Here is a 24,088-nt window from a genome sequence, read left to right on the forward strand (position 1 = left end):
TTTTTGAATTTAAATTTTCATTCATTATATATTTTGAACACATCTTAGAACAATTTAAAATATTTAATAAACTTATATAAAAATTATAATCTCATCTATATTAAATGTATCTATGTTAAACATTTTTTAAATCATTTTTTAAATATTGCGAAACTAATTTTTATTTGTTTATGTTTGGATAATAAGAATATGAAGAAGTATATTGTGTTGAAGAGTGTAATTAGATCTTTTATATTATTGATAATCCATACATATAACTATCAATTAAGAAGAATAAACAGGATAATGCATTACAAACTTTAATCTATACTAGAAAATTAATATTGATAATTAAGTGACAGTTAAATTTTATATAAAATGATATTACTAACGATTTTAACGTGCAAATAATAATATACGGTACCTCTTGACCGTCGCCAATTCTTGCACTGCAAACATTCATAAACTTCGCCAGGTGCTCAAAGTGCTTCGTCATTTCGGTCGCCAGAATCATGTCAATGACATTTTGTCGTAACAATTTGTACGCATCTCGCTCCATATTCTAAAGCAGACATTCAATCCAGTCTTACAACTTCAGCATAGTATACACGTTCGCCTTTAAATTACCGATGCAGAAAACAAAAAACTTACTTTAAAAATATTCACACTATCGTCAGACAATGATAGTTTAAATGTTAAAGCTGCATGATGCGATTCGAGAACCGATAAATCATTGTAGAGTATTGCTAAACGACTATTGGCGTTGCAAAGAAATTGACTGGAAATTAATTCAAAATTCAATATCAGGTTATCATATGACAAGAGTTTAGATATTTTTGAACGATATCGATTAAATTTTTATTAAATATTTTTACTTTAAAGATAATTAAAAAATTCTGTCAAGTTTTCTTTCTAATATTTCGTAATTAAATTAATAAAAATCTATAAATATGTATGATAATTTAAGTATATCATTAAAAAGGCTACATTTTTGTTTAACATATCTTGTTTTATTTTTCAATATTGAAAGTAAACCATCTCACCTGGACCGTCCAGGATGATCAATATCGTGTGCAGCGGCGGCTATTAGAGCAGCAATCTCATCTAAAGGTTCTAAAATTTCTTTGAGCCTCTTTGATTGCATAAATCTCGCAGTGGCTTGCAAGACATCGGCCGCGTGCGTTGAGTTGTGATAGCTATTCTCCGCGTTGTAATTATGTTCAATAATGGCTAGCCAGTTCTGTAACGTTCTCTCATCGCAATGTAATGTAGCGGGCACTTGATATAAATTCATAATTGTCAATCCCAAGAAAACGAGCGGTCTATAACAAATCAAAACGCAAACAATTTAAATAACAAACGTAATGCGTCTTCATATGAAAAAAATGTAGGACGTCTGTTTTAAATTAATACGTTAATTATGGAACTGTTTGTTACAAAACATATCGCGTAAAATATGATGTTGATAGTTCACGTGACCCACCTTCTCTCTGTCAGTACTTCAAGCTTAAATATCTCGAAGTCCCAGTCGAGACTTTTGTCCAGTACCTCCGTAATTTCTTGTGGCCCCCGGAAATTTTTTACCTGCACGCGCGAATTGGCCGGACCGGTGATAGCCTTGATAGTGGACAATCTCGCAGAATCCGAGGACGACCTTCTGGATTCCCACGCTGTGCGCGGAGACTGTTAATCAAATAACGACAAGATATATCCGTGAAGAGAAAACAAATCTTATCTATAAATACGTGATTTATGTGTGTGTTGTAAGTTTTTATTTTTTTCATACAAAACAAAGAACGCCAAAATTCTTACGGCAAGTAATGCGCCAACAAGATCCGTAGCAACTGGATCGCTACACATTGCTCTATCTTCCTTAAGATGCGGTACGTAGAGTTCCGTCGTCTTTAGGATATCGATTGCCTATGAAAGACGTAGAAGCAAACAACATATATTTAATTGGACAGGCATGACTACAGAACGATACAAGCATCTCGATTAATCACGTACTTTATCGATCTGCGCTGCTGTTTCCGGATTAGTTGTATCCGTGACCGCATTCGAAAGTAACGTAATGACTTTAGTGATAGGAGCTTCCAGTTGCAAGGTATGCAATTTTTGCAAACTGGACCGTCTACGACCTGTTACAAAAACATAATCTTTTTCATACTAAGGAATCGTATATTAAATTTTACATTAAATTAGATTACAATAATGAGAATAACAGGTTGAGTGTTTAAAGATAACTATGTAATTTAATATTTCGAAATTATATACCATATCAACGGAATACATAATTTCAATCTGTTAAAAATATATCAGTAATTAATTAGAACAATAGACACATAAAGCCTTTGCGTTAACTGGGCTATAACAGATGTGCCCCAGTTTTGTGCTATTAAATTTCTTGACATGTTTACAACGACAATATGTAGGGTTGATATTGGCGCGATAACTCTTTAACGTAAAAATACGTGCTGCAAAGTGTATCGTAAAATTGCCGGTGACCTAATTCGCGCTTTTCGATGAATTTATTTTTATACCAAAGCATATAAACTGAGAAGACAAAATATTTTTTATATATTGAGAAGGTTTTCTTATTATATTCATATAGCCCATTAATATCAGCGATAATATTTATTTGATATTGTAGAAATACCTTTATCTTCGCTTATACCAGATCTGACATCCGAGGACTTTCGCGCGTTCGTCATATTTGTTTTAAGAGGAGGATGCAATGGGCTGCTAATTGGACTTATTGGCGCTGAATTTTCCGATAAATACGTAGTATCGTATACATATACATAATGACTTGGTTTTCTAAAGATAAATATAATAATCGATAAAGTTATAATAGAATGGCTATAAAATAATAAACAGAGTATATTTTAATAATAATGGCATATAATAAGAAAGGTTGCTTTGTTTATTGATAATTGGAAATTGTTAAACATACGAAAAATTTTATCGAATTAATACAAAGAAAATTTTATTAAAAAAATATATTAATTTTTTTAGAGATTATTATATCAAGGAAACATACTTTAATGTAATACAGAACGGAATTATCCTGCAATTGATCGTAATCATCTGATTATTTTTTCTCTTGCAATTCATATTCCCTTCGAATTCCCGGCCTTTACTCAGTTGCTGCTCCATGAGAGGAAAATTTTCGTAATATACTATCTCCGAGAGATTTCTTCCTATCATTTCTTCTACCTTATACCCTAACAATTTTTCGCTGACTTTATTTAGAAACTAAAAGCAATGTAAAATATATACGGTCTATAAATTAAAAAATATAATATATGTATAATAAATAATGCATATCTATGTGAGTAAAATATACAATTTTTTTTTATTTCAGTGAAAAATGGCTGTATAAAGATTACAAATACATTATTTGCGATACCTGTACAATGTTCTTATCATTGGTCACATGCACCATATCACGGCACCTGTCCAGTGCCAAATATAATGCATGCGCTGCTGCTAGTTGAGTTTTCGGCAATAATGAGCTAGTGTATATTCCTACTAATTCGTTTATTAATATACCTTCATGAGAACATTCCATCAATGCCTAAAATATAAGTGAAACTAAATAAAGAATCCAACAGAAAACTTATCTATAAGCTTCGTTTATGTACTCTTAATGTGTTTTTATGTTTAAATAAGCACTCACTCTGTTAAAGCCTATTTCTAGCAAGTTTAATGCTACAATATGGTCTTTCTCATCAAGCATGAAATATCTAGAAGATACGTGAAATTCAAATGTTAAAATAAAAGTGAAAGTAAATTAAATTTTTTAAATCGACAGACTTACGATTTTTTCACGAGCGCTATAATGACAGAATTGTGATAAACCGGACTTGACCTAATTGCTCTGAAATTTAATATTTTTAACATTTCAAGTAGATATGTAAAAAGAATGCGTACATGTTTAAATAAATTATCACAGCGTGAAGATTGTATATGTATAATAGAAAATTTTCTAGATAAATTCATATTTTAAACAAAAATCTGTTTTGCAAATGGATTCATTAGATTTTATTTAAACGACCTGCCATACCTACAAATAGCATCACCCTCGGCCGCATGATGTCCTCTATGATCGATAATCACTAATTCGTGAGCACGATTTTGAAAAAGTTCTAATGCTTTTTCCGCATCTTTTGCCACCGATACGCTCCACCCCAATCTTCTCGCGGTACTAGCAAGTATGTCCATTTGTTGGTCATCTTTGCTAAAGACTAATAATATCTGCGCAATGAAGAAGTTTGACAGAAGTATGCAAAACAGAACTAATGCATTAGTAGTGCTAAAAATATTCCATAAGGAAAAGACGTTTTATTGTAATTTGATCAAACGTTGCGATACTTACTTTTACAATACTAGGAACGTTGGTTGTCAATAAATAATTACTAAGATCTTGAGGCCCTTTCTGTAAGCAGAAGAACAAAGTAATTCGCGAAGCTGAATAAAATAAATTTGTGATTAGAGAAATTTATCAGTTCTTCTTTTTTTATAATTAATGCATGTTTGCCATGAGTAATGCCTTTATTTGACCAAATCTAATCAGAGACTTAATATTAATGCATCGATATCAGTGCCGTTACATACCGGCTCCTCTTTATCTAGATATATCGATTCAAGTAGTTTGTAAATTTTCGCTCGACGACGCGCACGTGGAGATACTTCCACATTTTTTACGGTTCTATGATACGGAATTTGGTCTTTCATTTGTGACAAATTAATAGCTGGATTATTCTCTAACCTGTGTATATCAGAGACCTGATAATAACAACGAAGTTAGCAATTTTATGTACATACATTTCAAATTGATAAAGATCGATCTTAAAAATAATTACCACTGCAAATTATTGCAAACTCTTGGCTGTTTCAGTTAGAAGCTATACGCACATACGTATGTAATACATTTACTACGTATTGGAGGTACATCGGAAAATATTTTGCGACTTAAGAAAAAGCAGTAAATTTATTACTTCTCAATACTCCTCAGAAAACTGAAATTATAGATGTATAAAAATTATACCAGAAATAACGATTAATAATAATTTCGTACCCTAATATACATATGCCACACTAGGTCAAGCCACTTGAATCTTATTTTTAGTGCATCCACCTCTTTTACATAAGTCTGCACGCTATACTGAAAATGCTACTACATCATAATTACGATTCTCCTTTTTGTAAAATTACTGTCACTATGTATATAGTTTTGTCGCATAGACAAAGCAAACGTCTATTCATTTTTCAATACACTTTAGGCCTGATTGCACCAACGTGATTTCGATTTTAAGCGAAACTTAAACTGTCTCTGTCTCCCTTTTGGCTTTAAAACGAGATAGATAGAGTTTTAAGTCTCGCTTAAAATCAAAAAGTGTTGGTGCAACCGGGCCTTAGTGTGAGAATCGTAAAAACAAAATAGCAGTCATTATATATAGTGTTTCTATAATAAGATAATTAGGACAATAATGTAAACCAAACTTTTGATTGGCTGCCGAAATCCGCCATATGTAATAAGTATTTCATATTTTAATTCTAATATTTAACTATATCATGTCACTATGAGAATCATAAACACATGATGACGTTCAAAAAGGGGATTATTGTGACATTGATCATCGATTAATAGCCAACAAGATCGATATATTCACTTGATTCATTAGAAATAGAAATTTACAATAAGGCGTCCACATATCAGAGTTTCTGTAATAATAGTATATTTTGTAAAGAAGCCGGATAAAAATTTTTATCCTACGACAAAAACATATATAAATTAGCAACAAGTTTTATCGTGCCCTTTAAATAATGTATGCATATACATAGCGTAACAATATTTTAAAATATCACATGTTCTAAAAAAATTATTAGTTCTATTTTCTAAAAATTTTTTATGCATTCTTAATAATATTAAATTTATGATATTCAATCTTAATAAAATTTGTTCAGTTAAATTCATTACAAATACTGTAAATTTGTGAAATAAATTAAATTTTGCCGCATTAACAATTACTGATGACTTACAGATATCATTTGAGTCATCATAAATGATTGCTTGCAAATATTGTCGTGATCAAATATGGAATTAGAGAGAGAAATTTATGGTCAGTTGAGAACATCGCATACTCGATTTCTTTTGCACCCTAAAAAGACTACTGCTAATTAAAAAAAAGGAAACTGTTAGAACGAAACGTACGTAGAGTTTATATTCGCTTTTTTAATTGTTCGACGAACATAAACCATAGAAAGGGTAGAAAAGTTTGTTTACGTTCAGGTAGGGAAAGTTCTGCGACTAAGAAAAAAGCCTCTTGCAACAGCGGTTATCCTGCTATCGATTCGTTGCGAGTCACTTCGCAATATTAATCAACATCTCCTATAGAAAAAGTAACGGTGAATGAACTGAAATGACAACTATTATTATTTTACATTCATTTTTGTTTAAAAATAAAAGAAACTGTACAACAATAAGACAAAAATTCTACACGGAAGCGGTGCAAAAATTCGTTTCATCAACAGGTTGATAAACATAAACAAAAACTGCTCGTTTAGCGTTTAACTTAGCGCAACGTGCTCACTTTTAGCCTATACAGTATCAAACATTATAACTTTTCACGAAACACTGCTCCCACCGATAATTCAATCAGAATAATTGCTGTGCGTGACAACTCCGACAATTGCGTTTCGTTCAGCTCTGAATTATCGCTCGAGCTATAGAGAGTACATAAGAATACGAGCACGTTCGAGAGACAACGATTAACCAAGGGGAACAGCAGCGAAGTGAATAAGACAAAAGAGTGACATCGGGTTCGAACACGTTCCAAACTTTTAATTAACTAGACATTTCTTCCAGTCGCACAAACAAACTATATAACTCCCGCATTCGACGCTTTAAAGATCGGAAATTGCTATTGTTCGTCGGGAAATAATGGAAAGTTTATTATGGGGTAACTTTACACTCTTCAAGGGCTCCGAGCTGACGCGATGCGTCGTGCAATCGATCTTCCCGCCTTAATTTTACTCAAAGATGTGTAGTGCGTAACCAATTAGCACCTTTCTCTTACCTGACATTTTCTGGATAGCCTGAAATGCGCTAGACAATCGTTTACTGCATATCCGCATACTTTACATACATACTAAGCGAGCCAACTTGACAATCCCGACTGTCGTTCTTCACCTGGCCACTCGTGCTCGTCTAGAGACAGTCTATAGACAGTCTATAGACCTGTCTATAGTCGTTCCCGAGCGATGAGATCTTGACTCGTCGAGAAGAAGCGGCCAAATGAGAATTCGTCTTCACCGCGATTGCGCGCCGCGAATCAATTATTCAGCCGGCGTTTATACCCGCGAGGTTGAAGAGCGTCCGAACAATTTTCATATTTAATCGACCATCGGGGAACGGATGACTATCAAGCCGATCGAGCATTACCCTGTCGTTACCCCCGCGCGAAAACTTTGTAAACGTTGCGCGAATTATTGAAAGGGTTGGTCTCGGTGGGAAGCCGCGTCAGCGATACGCAGAAAAACGCACGTATATTTAGAATCTCTGTCCGCGAAGCTTTTATCGCGGGGAGAAGGGGTTTTGATTGCGGGTTTCTCGACGAAGTCCTGTGAGAACGGAGAGGGCTGACGCCGAGAATTATTCTTCGCTAGATTATTTCTCCGCTTTTTTTTCTTTATCTCTTTTTTTTTTCTTTTCAATGCTTTCCCTTAACGATTGAATATTCCCTGCGAGCGGGATTTGCGCTGTTTCTCCCTTTTCCAGCTATTTATGCCTACACTTCCGTATGACTTTTTTTTGTAAACTTTCCTTTTGCATGATAGTTTTCATTTTCTGTCTTCTCTCTTCTCATTAAGTATTCTTTACAAAACGTGGACAATTGCGCTGATACTTTATAATATTCTTTGAACGTAATATTATACATAATTTTCAAATAATAATATTGTAAAAGTAAATTTATTTTTAATTTTTTGTATGCTTTTTCACGTAATATTGTAAAAGCTAAAAAAGAGTCTGGAAGATAACAAAGTAGAGATATAGATACAAAAAAGAGATACATTTTTTAATTGAAAATATAGCAAATAAAACTAACATTTCAATGGAATATATTAAATAAATATTTATAGCGAGTTATATGATGTTGATTATATATTGTACTTATTAAATGTATAACTTTGCTTTGTCATTTTTAATGTAATTTAATATTGAGTTTTTATATATGTGAAGACAATGTTGACAGTATATTTGCTGACATTTTTATTATTAAGCTGCTAAGTAATTAACATTGGCTTAAAATATGAATGATATCACTGAAATTATAAAAAAATCGGTAAACAATCGACGCAGTATATCGAAAACCAATCTCTTATCCATATTTAAAAATGTAAAGCGGAATAATGCCTAGGCAATTCTTATCTTTGATTACGAATGGGAAAGAGTCTAGATAGCAAGCTTCTGATTAATAGAAATATGATAACGCGTGCCTACGTCACAAGCCACGTCACTTATCATCAAGTGCATCGTCTTTATGTGATATTAGTCTCTGTACATTTAACGGGAAATAAAATGTCGTTGTATCTTATGTTGTATCGCTTGATCAATTGTAGAGAATAGGGAATCCGCGCGCGCAAAGTTTATTATATTAATATAATTAAAAATTAACTGAATAGAGAGTTCTATATGATTTGAAGAATTATTTATTAAAAATAATGTAACGGAACTTTTGTATGTCGTAAACATACCGATTATTTGTAGAATAGTACATCGGAAAATAATATAAATAATTTACGGGTTAATTTCTTAATGTTTCGTCATGTAATTTTATATAAAACAGAAAAATAACATTAGAAAAATTTATACCATTAGATAATAACGAAAAAGTAACTTACGACAGTCAAGTAATCGCCATTTTCATCGTGCATGCTATCTTCGAAGGGTGTTTTTTCATTCTTTTCAGCCACAATGTCAAACGCATCCGTCTTACCTGTAATAATCGCATCGAATATTTAATTCAATTATAATCAAACTCGAAACTCGAACTGATATTCTTTCGCACAATCAAACATTCTTAGCAACAGGTAGTCGCTAAGCGTGACCATAGCATCGTAATTGAAGATCTATCGTCACTAAAGCCACATGTAATAAAGCTGATACTCACTATTCACGTACATTGATAGACGTATGTACCTATCGGACATTCTCCTAACCACGCTCAATAAATCAATTAATGTATTTTAGTTGTTAATGCATCAATAATTATAATAACGAATCTTGTTAAAGGTACATTCACCTATTATATAGGAGTGTCTTATTGGATTTATGGGTCAGAGTAGCATTTATTGCAATTAAAAGTCAACTGAATTTAATTGAGAAGATGGATTAATCATTGCTTCAATTTTGTAACGATTGTTCTACTTACAGGACGTACTTATTACGAAATAATTACGTGATGCGTGCAGTACAATGTATTTGATGGAATCAAGATGGAGAGCTTAAAAGATTGGATAGGATCATTTACGCACCGAATAAATGATCTGGAAATAATTCATCCTCCAAGCTGTCTTCGTCTTCGCTTGGAAAGAAATACTCATTCGGCGGCGATGCCATATGAATTATGTTTTCAGCCTTGCAATCATTGAGTTAAGCGAAGCTACGTGATTTCGCACTGTTTAAAACTATATTTCTTTGCGTCTGCTTTCATTACACTGACAGTGTTATGTATTATTACACATTATTATCTACATTAAACATTCGTCAAAGAATTTCTTGTTTAAAAAGTTCACTAAAATCCGCAATAATAAGACAAATTTTTACATTTTTACAGCTGAATTTAACTTTTTAATTATTTAATTTTCAGTAGATTTGTTATGAATTAGAGACATTTTTAATTATATTATTATTAAAAACAGTATATTAGTTCTTCTTATAAAATATAAAATTGAAAATATATGGCATTAATTTTATACAAATTATTTTCCATATCAAAATTGATATTTTAAAATTAATATTTATAAATACTTCTATATTTTTTTGTTTATCATCAATGCACTATGTGTTTCTCTTCATTTACAAAGGAGAAATCATTTTATTCGAATAAAAATATAGTAAAATTTGTTAATTTCAGATATATAATATGTTAAAAAACGTTAAATTTACTAAATTTACATATTTAGACAAAAAAAATTTGTTTTCGTAATTTATAAATAGCACAAAAAGATTAAGTGCTTGAAATATAAGTGCAAATATATTGTATGTTATAATTCCAAAATATTACAAACGTATTTAAATGGAAATGTGAGACATTTAAAAAATATTTATTATACGTTAAATTAGCATATATACTAATGACAATCTTAATTAATGCAAGTAATCAAAATATCATAATTTTTTGAAATGTTAAATCAATTGATTTAACGTAGATTTAAATAAGCTGCTCAATAGATTATTTTCGTTCCAAAGTTCAAGATTATCCAAAAATAATCGCACAATTTTTTAATATGAATCATTAAAAAAATTTTTTGTTAAAAGTAATATAAAAATTGTATCTAATATATATCCATTTTTTTAACATAGTGAAGATAAAATTAAAGCTGTTTTTATTAGCTAAATCTTTTTAAAATTTTGTTAATTTTTTGCAGCAAGCTATTGTCAAATAAGAAATATTATCAAAAATTTCACATTAAAAAAAATTTTAACTTTAATCGCTTTTATAATAAATAAAAAAGTTAATACATTCTTCTAGCATTTAGTTTATCTCATCACACTACATTGTTTAAATATGTTTAAAAATGTTTGAAAATTAATCAAAATTCGCTCATACATAACACATGCACTTGAAACAGTTTCGTGAGATTCCACAATTAACAACACTGAAGTACAAATTGCTCCGACGTTGTTTGCAGGTGTTAAAATCGTGAGCAAATTAAAATTGCGACGATAAAAATCGTCATACACATGTGCCGAACGATGCGTCGTTTACGGCCCAAAGAGAGCGACTGACCGAGAGTACCGAATCGACCAAGTTAAAATTCTACTTGAGAGTGACTGGCCCCAGAAGAGCAACGCGATAGCGTCGTCGGGGAGATCAGAGATACTGCAGGTCCATTTAACGCGTACACAGACAAAAATATGCATCGCGTAAAATTAAATTTCAGAAAAAGTAGAACAAAATTTCCCAGAGTATATATAAATAAGAATTTTAGAAATAAAACGCCACTCAACAGAAGAGTCATCACTATTATGCATAAAAAACTACAGTATACACAGAGGCGATAAATTATAAAAATAAAAAGATTGAACATCTTTGATGTTAAATCAACAAAACAAAATATCACTAAATTATTTAAAAGGTATGCATATAAATATAGCCATGGTCACACGCACTTAAAAAAAAAAAATAAAATCATTGATTTGACTAGGTAAATAAAATTTATATATAGATATATATAATATATTCTGCTGTATTAACATAATTCTACTAAATATTTAAATAATAATCATCTTGTTTCAGTCAGAACGAATACGTTACCATAGACATTTAAATGAATTCATTGTTAACAATCTTCGATCTGATAAGATAATTCAAACTACTTGTACTTTGCTTACGTGTCCACAAGAGTGCAAAAACATCGTAGATGTTATCGATGTTAGCTAAACGACTTATACAGGAGTTGTGTTTACCAATTTTATACAGAACATTAATAAAATTAATCTAATTAATTAATTAGAGAGAGAGAGAGAGAGAGAGAGAGAGAGAGAGAGAGAGAGAGAGAGAGAGAGAGAATATGCGTATGTAACCATTGATGCTAATAACAATTGTTTACAAGTTCAGATTATATAAAATGTAATTGACAATCAAATAATGTCTTCTACTGTTTTATATAGATAGCTTTACATAACAATTAATCTAATAATTATAATTAACTAACGTTGCGCTACTTTTTGATCGTCCTCTTCGGCGTTAAAATGAGACTTGTATGTGTTGAACGCGAGATAGAGACTGTCTTCGTCCCTGTCGGGTTCTGTTGTATCTGTAAATAATATCTACGTGTAAATACTTATTGCTAGTAAGCTAAATCAACTGATGTCTTAAAACATTTAATAAGTTCTCTAGAAAATTGATCAAAGTACCCGACATGCATACATATATGTATGATAGAAATATTGCAGAACGTATTTATCGGTATCTGACTTATAATATTAATATTCGATCTGAATGTATCTATATAAATTTGTGCTTATGTGGCTATGGAATATTTAATAGCAAATCTCTGCATTATAATATTATTATAATGATATTAAAAAAAGAACGGATGGAACACCTTGTTTATATAATTTCTGCAAAATATGCACGCTCACGACTGAGGCTGTAGCGATTTAAAATAATACCTAATAATTCCTTCTCATAAAAATTGCAGAAAGAAATGATAGCCGTTATTTGTAGATAAGTACGTCCTATTAAATATCTAATGATAAAAGCGATTTGAATGTATAGTAATCATATGATGGCTCTCACAATCACAAAATATTAAAAAAAAAATAGATAAAATTTCTAGTTTCGTATATTGTTATTATAAGTTTAGAAAACGAAGCGAAATTGGAAGAAGAAATTTGTTGAAGAGTTAAACAAATTATTATTGAAAGATTATTGAATGGATTATTGAAAGACAATCAATGCATTTAAAGAATTACAGATAAGCGTAGAATTGGTACAAATGATAAAATTACAAAAGTCCTTTTGAAAGTGTTTGAGAACGACTAACTTTCGTCCTAGAATCAATCCTTGAGAACGAAATATTATACGACCGCGGTTTGCATGACATTGCGTCGCGCAGACTCCTAAATCGAAAAACTAGAAACGCGTTGCTACAAGTTGCTCCCTTTCGTACATCTGATTAATTCATGTCTCGAACGATGACTCCAGTCGACACACGCGCGGCGTGGTCAGTCGTAGACTAGGTCAAGGAGAATGACTGTTACCTGAAGTCCACCTTCCCCGCTCCTCCTTCCCTTCTCTTTCATGAAAGGCATCCATCAGACGGACGCACAGTAATGCGATTTCGATTGATTATTCAACTTTTGTTAACGTTAAACCATTATGATCTTTATGATTAGAAAAAGTCGGAGAAAAACATAAAAATTCATTCAAACAATGAAATCTCGTTTGACCGTAAAAATGTCGAAATAATAGTCTCCTTCAATTACAATGGAACTTTTTATTATTGTGTAATGTCTGACTATGCTACACTCGGTAATTTGGAAAAGGTAACGTAAGAATTGATGATTGATTATTGTAAATATCAAACAATTATGTACACATCTTTTAACCAAAAGATAGTTTTAATATAAATGCTCTAAAAGATTCATATATAAAATATTAATGTTAAGAAATAATAAATAAAAAATAAAATAGATATAAGTAAATAGCTATTTTCTATGACAGCTACAAGTTTATGTTTTATTAGTTGGAAAAGAGAGTATTTAATAATATATAATAAGGTTTGTAAATGTAATCACGTTTATGTATATGGTGTAAATTTCTTTTGCCATAATTATTGCGTGAATATAATGCTTATATAAAACTTATATAATTGACATAATTATAAGAGTGTCAACAATACTATAAATTATTAGCATAATGTTATAAAAAGCACTTGCATTGAAAATTCAAAAAGTTTTTTTTTTCGCTATCAATTGAAGCATTTTATTACTTACTTTTACTATCTATTGAAGCGTCAAAATATGTTTATTCGAGATATAGATTAAATTAATGTAATACAGAAGAACAGAAATAGTCATCTGAAAAGTAAATTCTTGAGGAGTGTAATGTTGCTTCTCGCAGCCGTAAACAGGTTATACTGAACAAACACAAAGTAAGAACGTAATCATCCAGAAGTCGACCTTCGAGAGAAGATTACTATGCTTCGACGTTTGAAATTCCCCAGTCGTATATTATATGTATCCAAGAGCCGAATATGTGCAAACTTGATTACATTTTGCAATCGAAAGGAAGCACTTAAGCTTCTCATCAAAAAGATTTAGTTATAGAAACGGATATACGTTTGTAAATTTTTTCCAACTGTTATAAATATTAAAATAATATAATTAATACAGATTGCGATCAATATATTATAGTACTTATATCTCTTGTATTATTGATTTTAAAATTTTTAAATAATTGATTAATATGAAATATAATTTTTCAGCCTATTCTATCGTTATGTTTTTTCGTAAAAAATTGTATAACCAAACATATTTTCTGTTTAATTTACGATTGCATGAAGTGTGAAGTAAATTATAAATGGATCTATCGTTACAATAAATTTCCAAAAATTATATATAGCTTTGCATTGTTACCTATATAAATCATAATGTAAATATCTGTCCAACTGTCAACATCTTTTATAAATTCTGATTTCCAAATTTAAGCTTACACAAATACGTAACGATTTATTTTTTGGTAAAATTGAAACCGATTAAAACAAAAATATATTAGAAGAAAAGGAGTAACGTACCGTTTGTAACGAGAGAACTGCTAGTTTCCGACGATATACTCTTCTCCTGCTCGACTTTACCTCTCATGCACTTCAGTATACTAATCTTGCATCCCATTCTTAAGACGAGCTCTCAGTTCGCGATGGGTCTCCTTGTCATTTCTGACATTTTTGGAAATTTCGGAAAGCATCCGGCCAGATTCTGAATCGTCAATGACAGCCGCGACAAGTATTGTTAGGTTACCTTTCATCGAAGGCGATTGGTAGAAGCAAAATCTCCTCTTTTTCATTCAGAAAAAAATAAGATTGCTGAGAATTTAGTATTATTTAAATGAAACGTGTGCTTACCGTGCACGCGTGTGTGTAAAAATGCACGCTCATGCACCATATCAATTTGCTTATCTCGAGACCGAAGGAAACAGTCCTCTGCGCACTGATTTTGCATAACCCAAACATTGATTGTGCGAATACTATTTTACATTAATTAACGTACGTAAAGGATTGCGCTAAATAAAACCGGGACTAAACCACTTTAGAACGATATGCTAAATTGCTAAATTACTCGATTAAATGATGAGTACCGGTAAAATTTATCTCGCATCAATCGGAATTTTTTTTAATCACTTGGAATTCTTCACTTTCAAACAGATTCAATAAACATTCGTAACGTTCACAATGCGTTACAGTTGTTAACTATTCATTAAAAAGCCAGACAAAACGTTTGCTTTCGTCGAGACGAACAGAAATTTCGCGAAAACTCTGTAACCGTTAACGATTAAGTCGGCATTGAACGCGCGTCAAGACCGAGGCGAAGATTTCGCGTGTGCGAGGTCATACGTCAGTGCAATTTTCCCAGTCAACTTTATCTTATCTTCCACCGAAAGTGTCTACATGTAATTCAAAAGTTCCGCGACGCATCTCAAATAGCTGTATCACTTGGCAGCCACAATCCTCGGCATGCGCAATTAGAGACATTCTGCACGAGATAGCCGTTCACGTAATTCGTCCGATTACGCGTTGTGTGGGCATGGAACGGGCAAATAGTGTTGTGTGCATAATTACCGGAGGCACTGTTTTCATAGTGATACAAGTCTGCAGTTTCTATACCAAGATACGGACATTTAAAGTTTAAAGTTAAAGAAACAGATAAGATTCTAAGATAATAATCTTTAACTAAAATAAAAGTTTTTATTTTTTTTTTGCTATCTTGAAATGTGTTATGTTTACTTAAAAAAAGAGAAAAATATAAAGTATACTTATTAAATTAAAAATAACGTTTGTAGCTACTTTTTTAAATAAGAAGGTAACTCAAGTAATTTTTTATCTTAAATTTAATTTATATGTATAATATATAAGGTAGATTATATATACTTATACATATTAATAAATTTAATTATTAAATATCCGTGTAACAGCATTTATAGTAATTATTACTATTAAGCATGTACATATTAATTATTAATATTAAATTTTGCTTATCGTCTTACGACACATTTACTTGTGTAATTACATTTAAAAATAATTATTCAAAAATATACAATAACTCCTGCAGAATTAAAAATAAGACGGATGCGACTTATGTCGGCTTGAAATATCAAGATAACGAGTAAGGTGCACACGTTTAACAATCGATTTAGTGAATAAAAATACGAGTACACTTGAATTATTCGATAAAGAAGAAATAAAGCTGTTAATTACCCTCGGAAATAAACAATGATAACAGGCCAGTACGTTTGTACAAGCATGTACGTACATTTACTGAGTGTGCCTATCACATGTTTTTTAACACGATGTGTCAATCGTAGGTCGTCTAAATGAATCTCTGCTCTCTAGAAGAGGCGTACATCCGATAAGATCAACTTTGTAGTCTCGTTAAACCGCAGTGCAGAGAAATTTTTTTCTTCGAAACGCTCTTGTGCCTCGAGCTGAAGTAGATAGATGCTGTGTAAGTAGATATGGGATACTTGGTCAGACACGGCTCCGTGCTAACTCCCGACGCGTATTCGGCATATTCAAACGGCGTTCATTTCGGCGACTGACACGAAGGTGGGACAGAGGTGAAAACTTTTCGTTGAAGACTTTTGTGATGTCACGTAACGATTGCGATGGCGACGATTTCACAGTAAGCGAACAGTAGGAATCGCGGGTGCTCCTTTGTCAGGCGACACGGCGCTTCGAGGTGTGCGCGAGATTTTAATGAAGATAGAATCGGGTGTAGGCAGCACAATGGCCTCAGTCTCACTGGTTAAATTGTACGACTTCTCGAGGACGTTTTTGAAATCTGCATATTTCATTCGTTCAAAGTCTTCTTGTCCGTCGTCATGTATCAATCTCACGTTTTTACTTAAAATAATGCAACAGATATTTGAGCAAATTTATAAACATATACGAAGATATAGTATATCCACGCGTGTTTCAATGATAAGCGGTAATTTTAAACTAGTAATACTCACGGACAATAGAGGGAGGGATAAGTAGAATTTGCGAGTAGCAAATACAAGATGTCGAGGAATTATCACTGTAAATTTAATCGCTTAACACAGCGTAGTTTTTTATAAGGCGACTATTTAGGGCCGTTTTAGAATTTCCGTGACGTAAGTTATCTTTAATACGCAAGAGCTTATCGTACATTTGTATATCTGTTTTATTTCTTATCCGCTGTTTTTTAATGTGATGCTTCTTGTATTTTAACGCTAATTCTCAATTTCTACTCGCAGCTTAAAACAAGTAAATTCGAGTGCATTCGCAAGTACGGTTGAGATTGTTTTGTATAATAGCAATTTTATCATGTATATTATTCACATTCTACGTGATACTATTCTTTTATCTCATAAACATGTTCTTCTTATGGAGTTTAAGAAAAAATTTTTATGTTCATGTGTACAATAATTTTTGACATCCAATATATTTCTCTAATATAGATTTATCTCTTATTTCTTAATAATCTGAATTTTACTCTAATGCACAATTTTTTTTACATTATTAATAGAAAATAATTGATTAAAATCTTCTATAATAACTAATTGATATCTTATTATTTTAAAATATATATACTTAAATTATTCATGTCACATTCTCAGTATTTCTGCATGCGCGTATTATTCATTTTTACAAATAATTCTTCTTCTCTCTAACTCTATTTTATTATAAATTTCTTATCATAAATATGTGATATATATGTATATGAACATATTTCAATAATTTCATTTATCTTATCTACTGTTGCACTGTTCATGTGAGAGTGTCTTAATACTATAATACTTTATAATAGTAAATGTAGTTTTAATTTTTATTTTTATTACTCAAATTAAGTCGCATTTTTCTGCAAAAAGCATTGCTGAAATTTATGAAGAAACAATTGTCAATGTAAGATATAACTTGAGAATCTGCTGATAGTCAAACCATGCTATATATATAATAGTAAGCATTCAAATGTTCGATACTTTTATATCGATTTCTTTGTCCGTTTAGAACGCGTGATCCGTCATCCAAATTTCATTTTGGTAAAAATTGTAAGTCCTTAAGGAATAAAATTTGCAATCAAGTAAAATTATACGTGACATTATGCAAAATTGCGAAGGAAAAAGTTCTAATGAATCATTTGAGTGTACATACAAGGTTTGTTATTTCAAAATTTATTCAAATGTAAAACCATTAGCGTGCGATCTAACTATTTTAATTATATTTTGGAAATATTATTAAATAAAAAAATTCACGTTAGTACTTATAAAAAATAAAATAATTAAGATTTTTAATTTCTAATAATTTATTTGTGGGTTTAATAAGTAGAACAAAGACTGAGTTATTTTTATTTAATAATCTCTTGTCAATTATTATAATTTTATTTTTTGAAAAAATGTAATTTCTAAGACATATTTTTAATGAAGGTGCTATGTCGCGAGAAAAATGTGAAACCTTTGTCAACGATACAAATATATCTGCAAAAGAACTGCTTGCGATTTTGTGTCGATTATATAAATTTGAAAGACTGGTCGCCACTATTGGATAGTATAATGGAAAATCGAAGTCTGTCCGAAATTTGTATATATAGTCAACGTCTTCATAAAAAGATTAAAGAGAAAATAGACACAGAAGAGAAACTTATGAAATTATGGTAATTGAAAATATGTTGAAAATTTTTTAGATTTGTTACAAATTTAGTCTTTTTAATATGGAGATTAAACGACTTTAGTAATTACACGGAAACATGTTTAATCATTTTTTGATTTGTCTAAAAATATTATTTAAATCATTTCCATATGATTCTTATGTGATTCTTGATATATATTTATAAAAAATTATTTTTAATTTCTGATTTTCTAAAAATCAAGTCATTTACAATCACATTTTTAAACCTTTTATGTAAATATTGTATTTAAAATGCCAATTAAGATTGTGACTAAAAGACAGATAATACTTATATAAAAAATGTTTTATACAAATTTTATACACTTAAAAGCAACATAAACCTTTTATATTAAAAAAATTAATATAGTGAAAATTAAATCATATCTTGTTTTCAATAAATTTAACATTTTAAAAACAATCATTGTTTTAAAATAATATATTTGAAAAATAAAATTAAATACTGTGATTATTTGTTTTTCTTTTCGGATATTATTCGCAGTAAGTTTAAGTTTGTAGGTGACGTCGTGGGAAAGGGACAAACAAAGGGAGAAGTAAAATATATGACAATGACAAAAAACGATGATATATAAACTCGCAAATAGTAAAATGGCAAATGGATTGGCATTCTGCTCGCATATTCAGGAGATGCGCACGAAAGGATCGACGACAGCCAGTATTATACACGAATAGTCTTCTACAATGCTTCGTTCATTCCGTCGCAGTTTGTCTAAAGAATTCGTTGATGATTACCAGCCTTACACTTGATGGTATCCCTTTGGCACCCAAGTATCTAAGGATTCTTGCTGATGGCCTGGCAAATAATCATAATCTGCGAAGCTTATCATTGGCCAGATGTCGAATAGGTGATATGGGTTCGTTAAAATTTGTACAATATTTTAATTTTGCAAACAACCGATATAAATCAGACATTATATATTTCAAGTATATTTTTCTCTTACTTTTATAAATTTCAATTGATATAAAACAAAAATGAAGATAATATTTGTGTCTTTCTTACAGGATGTTATATGTTGTTGGAAAGTTTGCAGTGTAATTCAAATCTTCGTGTTCTGAATCTATCGTCATGCTGTCTCACTACTAGAAGCGCTATGTGTCTGTCATTTTTCTTTAAAAAGAGAAAAGCAGATTTATTGAAAAATGTTTGGAAGGAATCAACATTATCTCGTGATGTGCGTACAACGGTATGTATGAAAGAAAAATTATTTTAATTAAGACATCACGTTTGTAATTTTAATTGTTTAATTGTTCAACACATTTTTGCATTTGAATTTCAGGAAGAAGGATTGCAAGTACTAATACTTGATAGAAATTATCGATTTAGCGATATTGGCTTAAAGCAGTTGATACGTATGTTGAAAAACGACTTTTGGCTCAAGACATTATGTCTACGATGTTGTGGAATTACTCAACGTGGAGGAGAAATTGTGTTGGAACTTCTACAAACAAATAGCGTACTTACGCAGATTGATCTTAGGGATAATGAAGTGTCGACCGACATATTGCAAATTATTCGCAAGTTCCTAAAGAAAAGGAAAAGCAAAGGGGAAAGAATACCAATGAAGAAAAGATTGCTGAGCCACAAACATATCCTTGTACAAGATATGGTTTCCAATGACAGATTTTGTCAGTCTGAATCAAAAGAGAACAGATTTCTTAAAACACAAACTGTAAGTTGTTCAAATTTAATATCGATTAGAATCTATTATCTAAAGTATTCTTTATCTATAATCTATTATCTAAAGTAAATTATATTTATAAAATTATACTATATTATACATTCGATTTATATAACATACTTTTCTGTTTTAGTATACTCAAATGAAAATGCAAAAAGATAGTATTTTACAAATGCAAAAAACCAGACATGTATTTAAGTTAAAAAGAAAAAGTGATAACAAATATAGATTGCACACTGCAGTAAAAAAAAGTCATATCAAATGGTCTAAAGCGGACGAATTAAAAAATCGCTTATCTCTCATGATTGAACACAATCAGAACTTAATAAGGGATTTAGAAACGAGCACCAGTTTTCTATTGGAGGAAAGAGATCGCCGTTTGAATGCCGAGGAAGCATATCATAAAATACAACCCCGACTGAAGAATCTCAAGAATAAAATTGCTATGCAAAATTCTATTCAGTCAAATATGCGTTACGAAAATCAAGTTTACGCAAATCTACAAAACGTATTCAATGACTTAAAAATATCTACAAACGGAAAAATATTAAGAGTGGATGACAAAAGTCTTAGCAAAGAAGCTAACGAGAACAAAATTAAATTTAATATTTGTTACAAAAATTAACCATTTAAAATGACATTGTTCAATTCTTTTCATAAGACTTAATTGTTCTAAATAAATAAACACGGTACTGATAATTTTAAAACTTTATATCTTGTGTAATTGTGTTATATTGTATAATTTAATGTCGAATTTAAATAAGAGTAAAAATTGTATGAATAAATAAATCAATTACCTTAATTATGTATGTTTCTTATCCGTACGCTTTTCTAGTATTATTTATATTTATTCTAGTGCATATATATTTATGTTTATGATTTATATATTATATAATAATTATAATTATAGTGTGTATATATATAATTTTATGTTTATTACATGTTATTTATTATATGCTAGAATTCTAATATATTTTGTGGATCAATTAACTCTGCGGCAATTTTACTATCTTCCTTTGTTTTATATTTATAGAAATATATATTACATAAAAATCTTCTCTCTAAAATAGGTACAAGTAAGGGCATCTATATTAGTGAACGAAGAACGCGAGCTCCGTTAGTCGGATCAATAGCCCGTACCGAGTAGTAGATACATTATCTTCACAATGTTTCCTACGATTGGTGTTTCCTACGGTTGATTCAAACGTACTTATAGTCGGCAATATACCATTGTATTGTTATTACCATCAAAGAAAGTCGATTTCTGTATATAGTTCTAGAGGACTAAATTACAAAAGATACAAAATCGACGCTTGGTATACTCTTAGAGTTATTGATTTTAGAGAAATAGTACCTAAAATTTATGTTCTGCGAGAGAAATAGAAACTTTAGCAGAAAAGATTTATTAAATATATATTGTATAATATCTTATACAGTATTTGTTACAAATATAAATTTATTTGCTTTGTATATATATAAATAAAAGAACAAACAGAGATCTATTACATAAAATAAAAACATTTTCCTTTTGTTTTCGAAAATTATAAGTTTATTAAAAAATATATTTCTTTTATTTTTTAATTCTTCTAACGAGAACTATATAATAAAACTATTTAATGTATTTTAATTACTTTATTAATGTATTAAATACTTTTATTAATTATTTTGTAAAAAATAAATTAAAATATACAATGTTTTTATTATATAATAAAAAAATTACTGGTAGTTTCAATTTATTAGACAACTGTACCTTAGTACTAAATTTTGTTCATCTATTTCTCTTTTCTTTTAAAATCTGAATTTTCTTTTATTACATAATTTTTTTGCAATACATTATTCTTATTAAATATATAATATTAATATATGTGTATGTATACAATACTATAAATGTTCAGACAACAAATAATTTTAAAGCTTATAAATAGTACAGTTGCATTATTCAATGTACGTTATTTACTCCTATTTAATTTTATCAAAGATTATTGTAAATATTTTTTTTTTAAAACAATGTCGAATTTTATCAAAAAGATTCACTGAGCAAACTTTGGTATATCTAATTTTAATATTAGCTTGCCTCTGTAATTACTACGATTAAACAAGATTCTCAGTTCCTTCGTGATTTATCTTGGTAAGATAATAAGGTTCTCTGACTTAACATTCTTCAACTACTTCGTCGGCTACTTTTCCCTCATCATCTCCCCGCGCGATCGCATAAAATTACTCCTTCCTTTCTGATTATTTTGGCACTGGCGAACAAACGGTGGAAACTTTTCGGCCCCACTGACGCAGGCTTATGCTAATGACAGAAATTCTAATCGCAGATTATAATTGTTAATTCGTTAAATGATCCACAACTTTTGTGTATTTCCATTTTCCTGCGTAATTCCATTTAAAACTCGTTGACTTATGTCCGGTAATAGTGTTCCTTCTTTTTCGTATTAGTCAAAAATTGTATTTTATTCTGTAATATAATATCTTCAACTTATTATCATTAAAATAAAAAAAATAATTTAAATTTTTTGCACTATTATATAATAGACTTTTAATTTTAATTTCAATATTTTATATTATTTGCAAAAAATGTATAATTAAAAATTATATATTAATTATTTGTAAAAATAAAAAAGCAGTACAAGTTTGCAAAATAAGTAATGCATTTTGTTCTATTATATTTTTAAAAATTTTATAGCTAATTATATTTATTTAATGATTTAACTACACACAAAAAATTTTAAATTTCTGATTCTTATTCTTCGGACTTAAAATTCTTGATTTTAAAAAAATCGTAATTTGCACATAGAATTAATATTTTTTTCTCAGATGATAATTACATTCTTTTAATATTTTATAAATTTTTTGGAAGATAATAAAATTTGATTATTTCAAATAAATATGGCACATTTGGAGAGAAGGAATCTGGAGGATATATATTTTGAAAAGAAAACAGTATAAAAAGCAGTTTTGTGAAGGACGCGCTCGCGGATAAATTCCATCTGTCGAATGTTCGTCGGCTGTGCATGCCAGCACTCGTCGCACAGCCAGCTGCAATTAATCCATTTTATAGATGCTGACGATGTAAATGAAGTTTCCGGTCGAGTGTCCGGAGCGGGAAAAAAGTGGATGGAGAAAGCTGCGCTGATGCGGTGGAAAAGGGAAGCGAAACCGGCCCGTTCGATGCTCGTAAAAAAGACCGTGGCTTTAACCGCCCGGTTGTAAAACCCTCTGGAAGCAATTAATAATAACCGCCCTTCGCAGTTCTCGCCCGAACGATAAAGCGAGCTTCTCCGCCTTTTCGGCGCAATCGTACCGCAATGAGAGCATAAACGCTGCAAAAGATGTTCGTATCAACTTACTTCATTCATTGTAATCAACTGTTATTCTTTTTGAATATATATTTAAATATATTCTTAACATTATTCTAAATATATTCTTAATGTTTGCAAAAAAAGTGTCTATTTTTATCGCTACATGATTAGGGAATAAAATATAGAATAACTATTTTTTTTATTTCAAAATTCAACGATAATAATGTAATAAATATTTAATAACAAATTTGGTAATTCACATTTATTGAGAAATGCGACCAAGTATTCGTGATAATGAATCGAGAGATTATTGAGCGATTGACGTGTCACTATAAGAAATATCACAATTATTCGGTTGACGAGTCACAACGACTTTTCTCGGAACGCTCGATCAGACGGTTTTGTTTTGAGATGACGGAACACAGTTCACGGACAAATCGTAACGTCGTGTCGAGATATCGGAGGAAG

At 30.4% G+C, this 24,088-nt stretch overlaps 2 protein-coding genes across 5 annotated transcripts in view; one reads left to right on the forward strand and one right to left on the reverse strand.

Moving 5' to 3' along the window:
- Positions 1 to 14,856, reverse strand: part of Pde8 (phosphodiesterase 8) — a 29,861-nt gene extending 15,005 nt beyond the window's left edge. Inside the window, exons 1-15 of one of the 3 annotated variants that reach the window (XM_018550986.1) lie at positions 14,512 to 14,623; positions 8,887 to 8,981; positions 4,358 to 4,417; positions 4,046 to 4,236; positions 3,800 to 3,859; positions 3,659 to 3,725; positions 3,389 to 3,556; positions 3,020 to 3,234; positions 2,636 to 2,796; positions 1,987 to 2,117; positions 1,792 to 1,899; positions 1,463 to 1,662; positions 1,023 to 1,301; positions 631 to 757; positions 404 to 541 (exon numbers count right to left, since the gene is read on the reverse strand). In XM_018550986.1, the coding sequence (XP_018406488.1) occupies positions 404 to 541; positions 631 to 757; positions 1,023 to 1,301; positions 1,463 to 1,662; positions 1,792 to 1,899; positions 1,987 to 2,117; positions 2,636 to 2,796; positions 3,020 to 3,234; positions 3,389 to 3,556; positions 3,659 to 3,725; positions 3,800 to 3,859; positions 4,046 to 4,236; positions 4,358 to 4,417; positions 8,887 to 8,981; positions 14,512 to 14,608 (2,097 nt within the window). In that variant the 5' untranslated portion in view covers positions 14,609 to 14,623. Of the gene's footprint in view, positions 1 to 403; positions 542 to 630; positions 758 to 1,022; positions 1,302 to 1,462; positions 1,663 to 1,791; positions 1,900 to 1,986; positions 2,118 to 2,635; positions 2,797 to 3,019; positions 3,235 to 3,388; positions 3,557 to 3,658; positions 3,726 to 3,799; positions 3,860 to 4,045; positions 4,237 to 4,357; positions 4,418 to 4,596; positions 4,768 to 4,844; positions 4,917 to 8,886; positions 8,982 to 14,511 lie in introns of those variants that run through there. The other 2 variants (XM_018550984.1, XM_018550985.1) reach the window with 2 other exon arrangements.
- A 1,448-nt stretch (positions 14,857 to 16,304) lies between these two features.
- LOC108782655 (protein Cep78 homolog) lies at positions 16,305 to 20,999 on the forward strand. Of its 2 annotated transcripts, XM_018550970.1 has the most exons (7): positions 16,305 to 16,435; positions 17,962 to 18,108; positions 18,378 to 18,604; positions 19,261 to 19,490; positions 19,639 to 19,820; positions 19,914 to 20,306; positions 20,449 to 20,999. In XM_018550970.1, exons 2-7 carry the CDS (start codon positions 18,055 to 18,057, stop codon positions 20,938 to 20,940), a joined length of 1,578 nt encoding a protein of 525 aa, XP_018406472.1. In that variant the 5' UTR covers positions 16,305 to 16,435; positions 17,962 to 18,054; the 3' UTR covers positions 20,941 to 20,999. The 2 variants fall into 2 exon arrangements, with proteins under 2 accessions (XP_018406472.1, XP_018406473.1); XM_018550971.1 differs by lacking the exons at positions 16,305 to 16,435; positions 17,962 to 18,108 and having other exon boundaries at positions 18,551 to 18,604; positions 19,118 to 19,490.
- The last annotated feature ends 3,089 nt before the right edge of the window (positions 21,000 to 24,088 follow it).

The sequence above is a fragment of the Cyphomyrmex costatus genome, unplaced genomic scaffold, assembly GCF_001594065.2.
Source record: "Cyphomyrmex costatus isolate MS0001 unplaced genomic scaffold, Ccosl1.0 scaffold132, whole genome shotgun sequence".
NCBI classification, from domain to species: Eukaryota; Metazoa; Arthropoda; class Insecta; order Hymenoptera; family Formicidae; genus Cyphomyrmex; species Cyphomyrmex costatus.

Coding starts and splice junctions, on each gene's coding strand:
- LOC108782655 (XM_018550970.1), top strand. CDS start 18,055: ATGCAAAATTGCGAAGGAAAAAGTTCTAATGAATCATTTGAGTGTACA. Junction 18,109..18,377: donor CATTTGAGTGTACATACAAG/GTTTGTTATTTC, acceptor TTTTTAATGAAG/GTGCTATGTCGCGAGAAAAA. Junction 19,491..19,638: donor ATGTCGAATAGGTGATATGG/GTTCGTTAAAAT, acceptor TCTTTCTTACAG/GATGTTATATGTTGTTGGAA.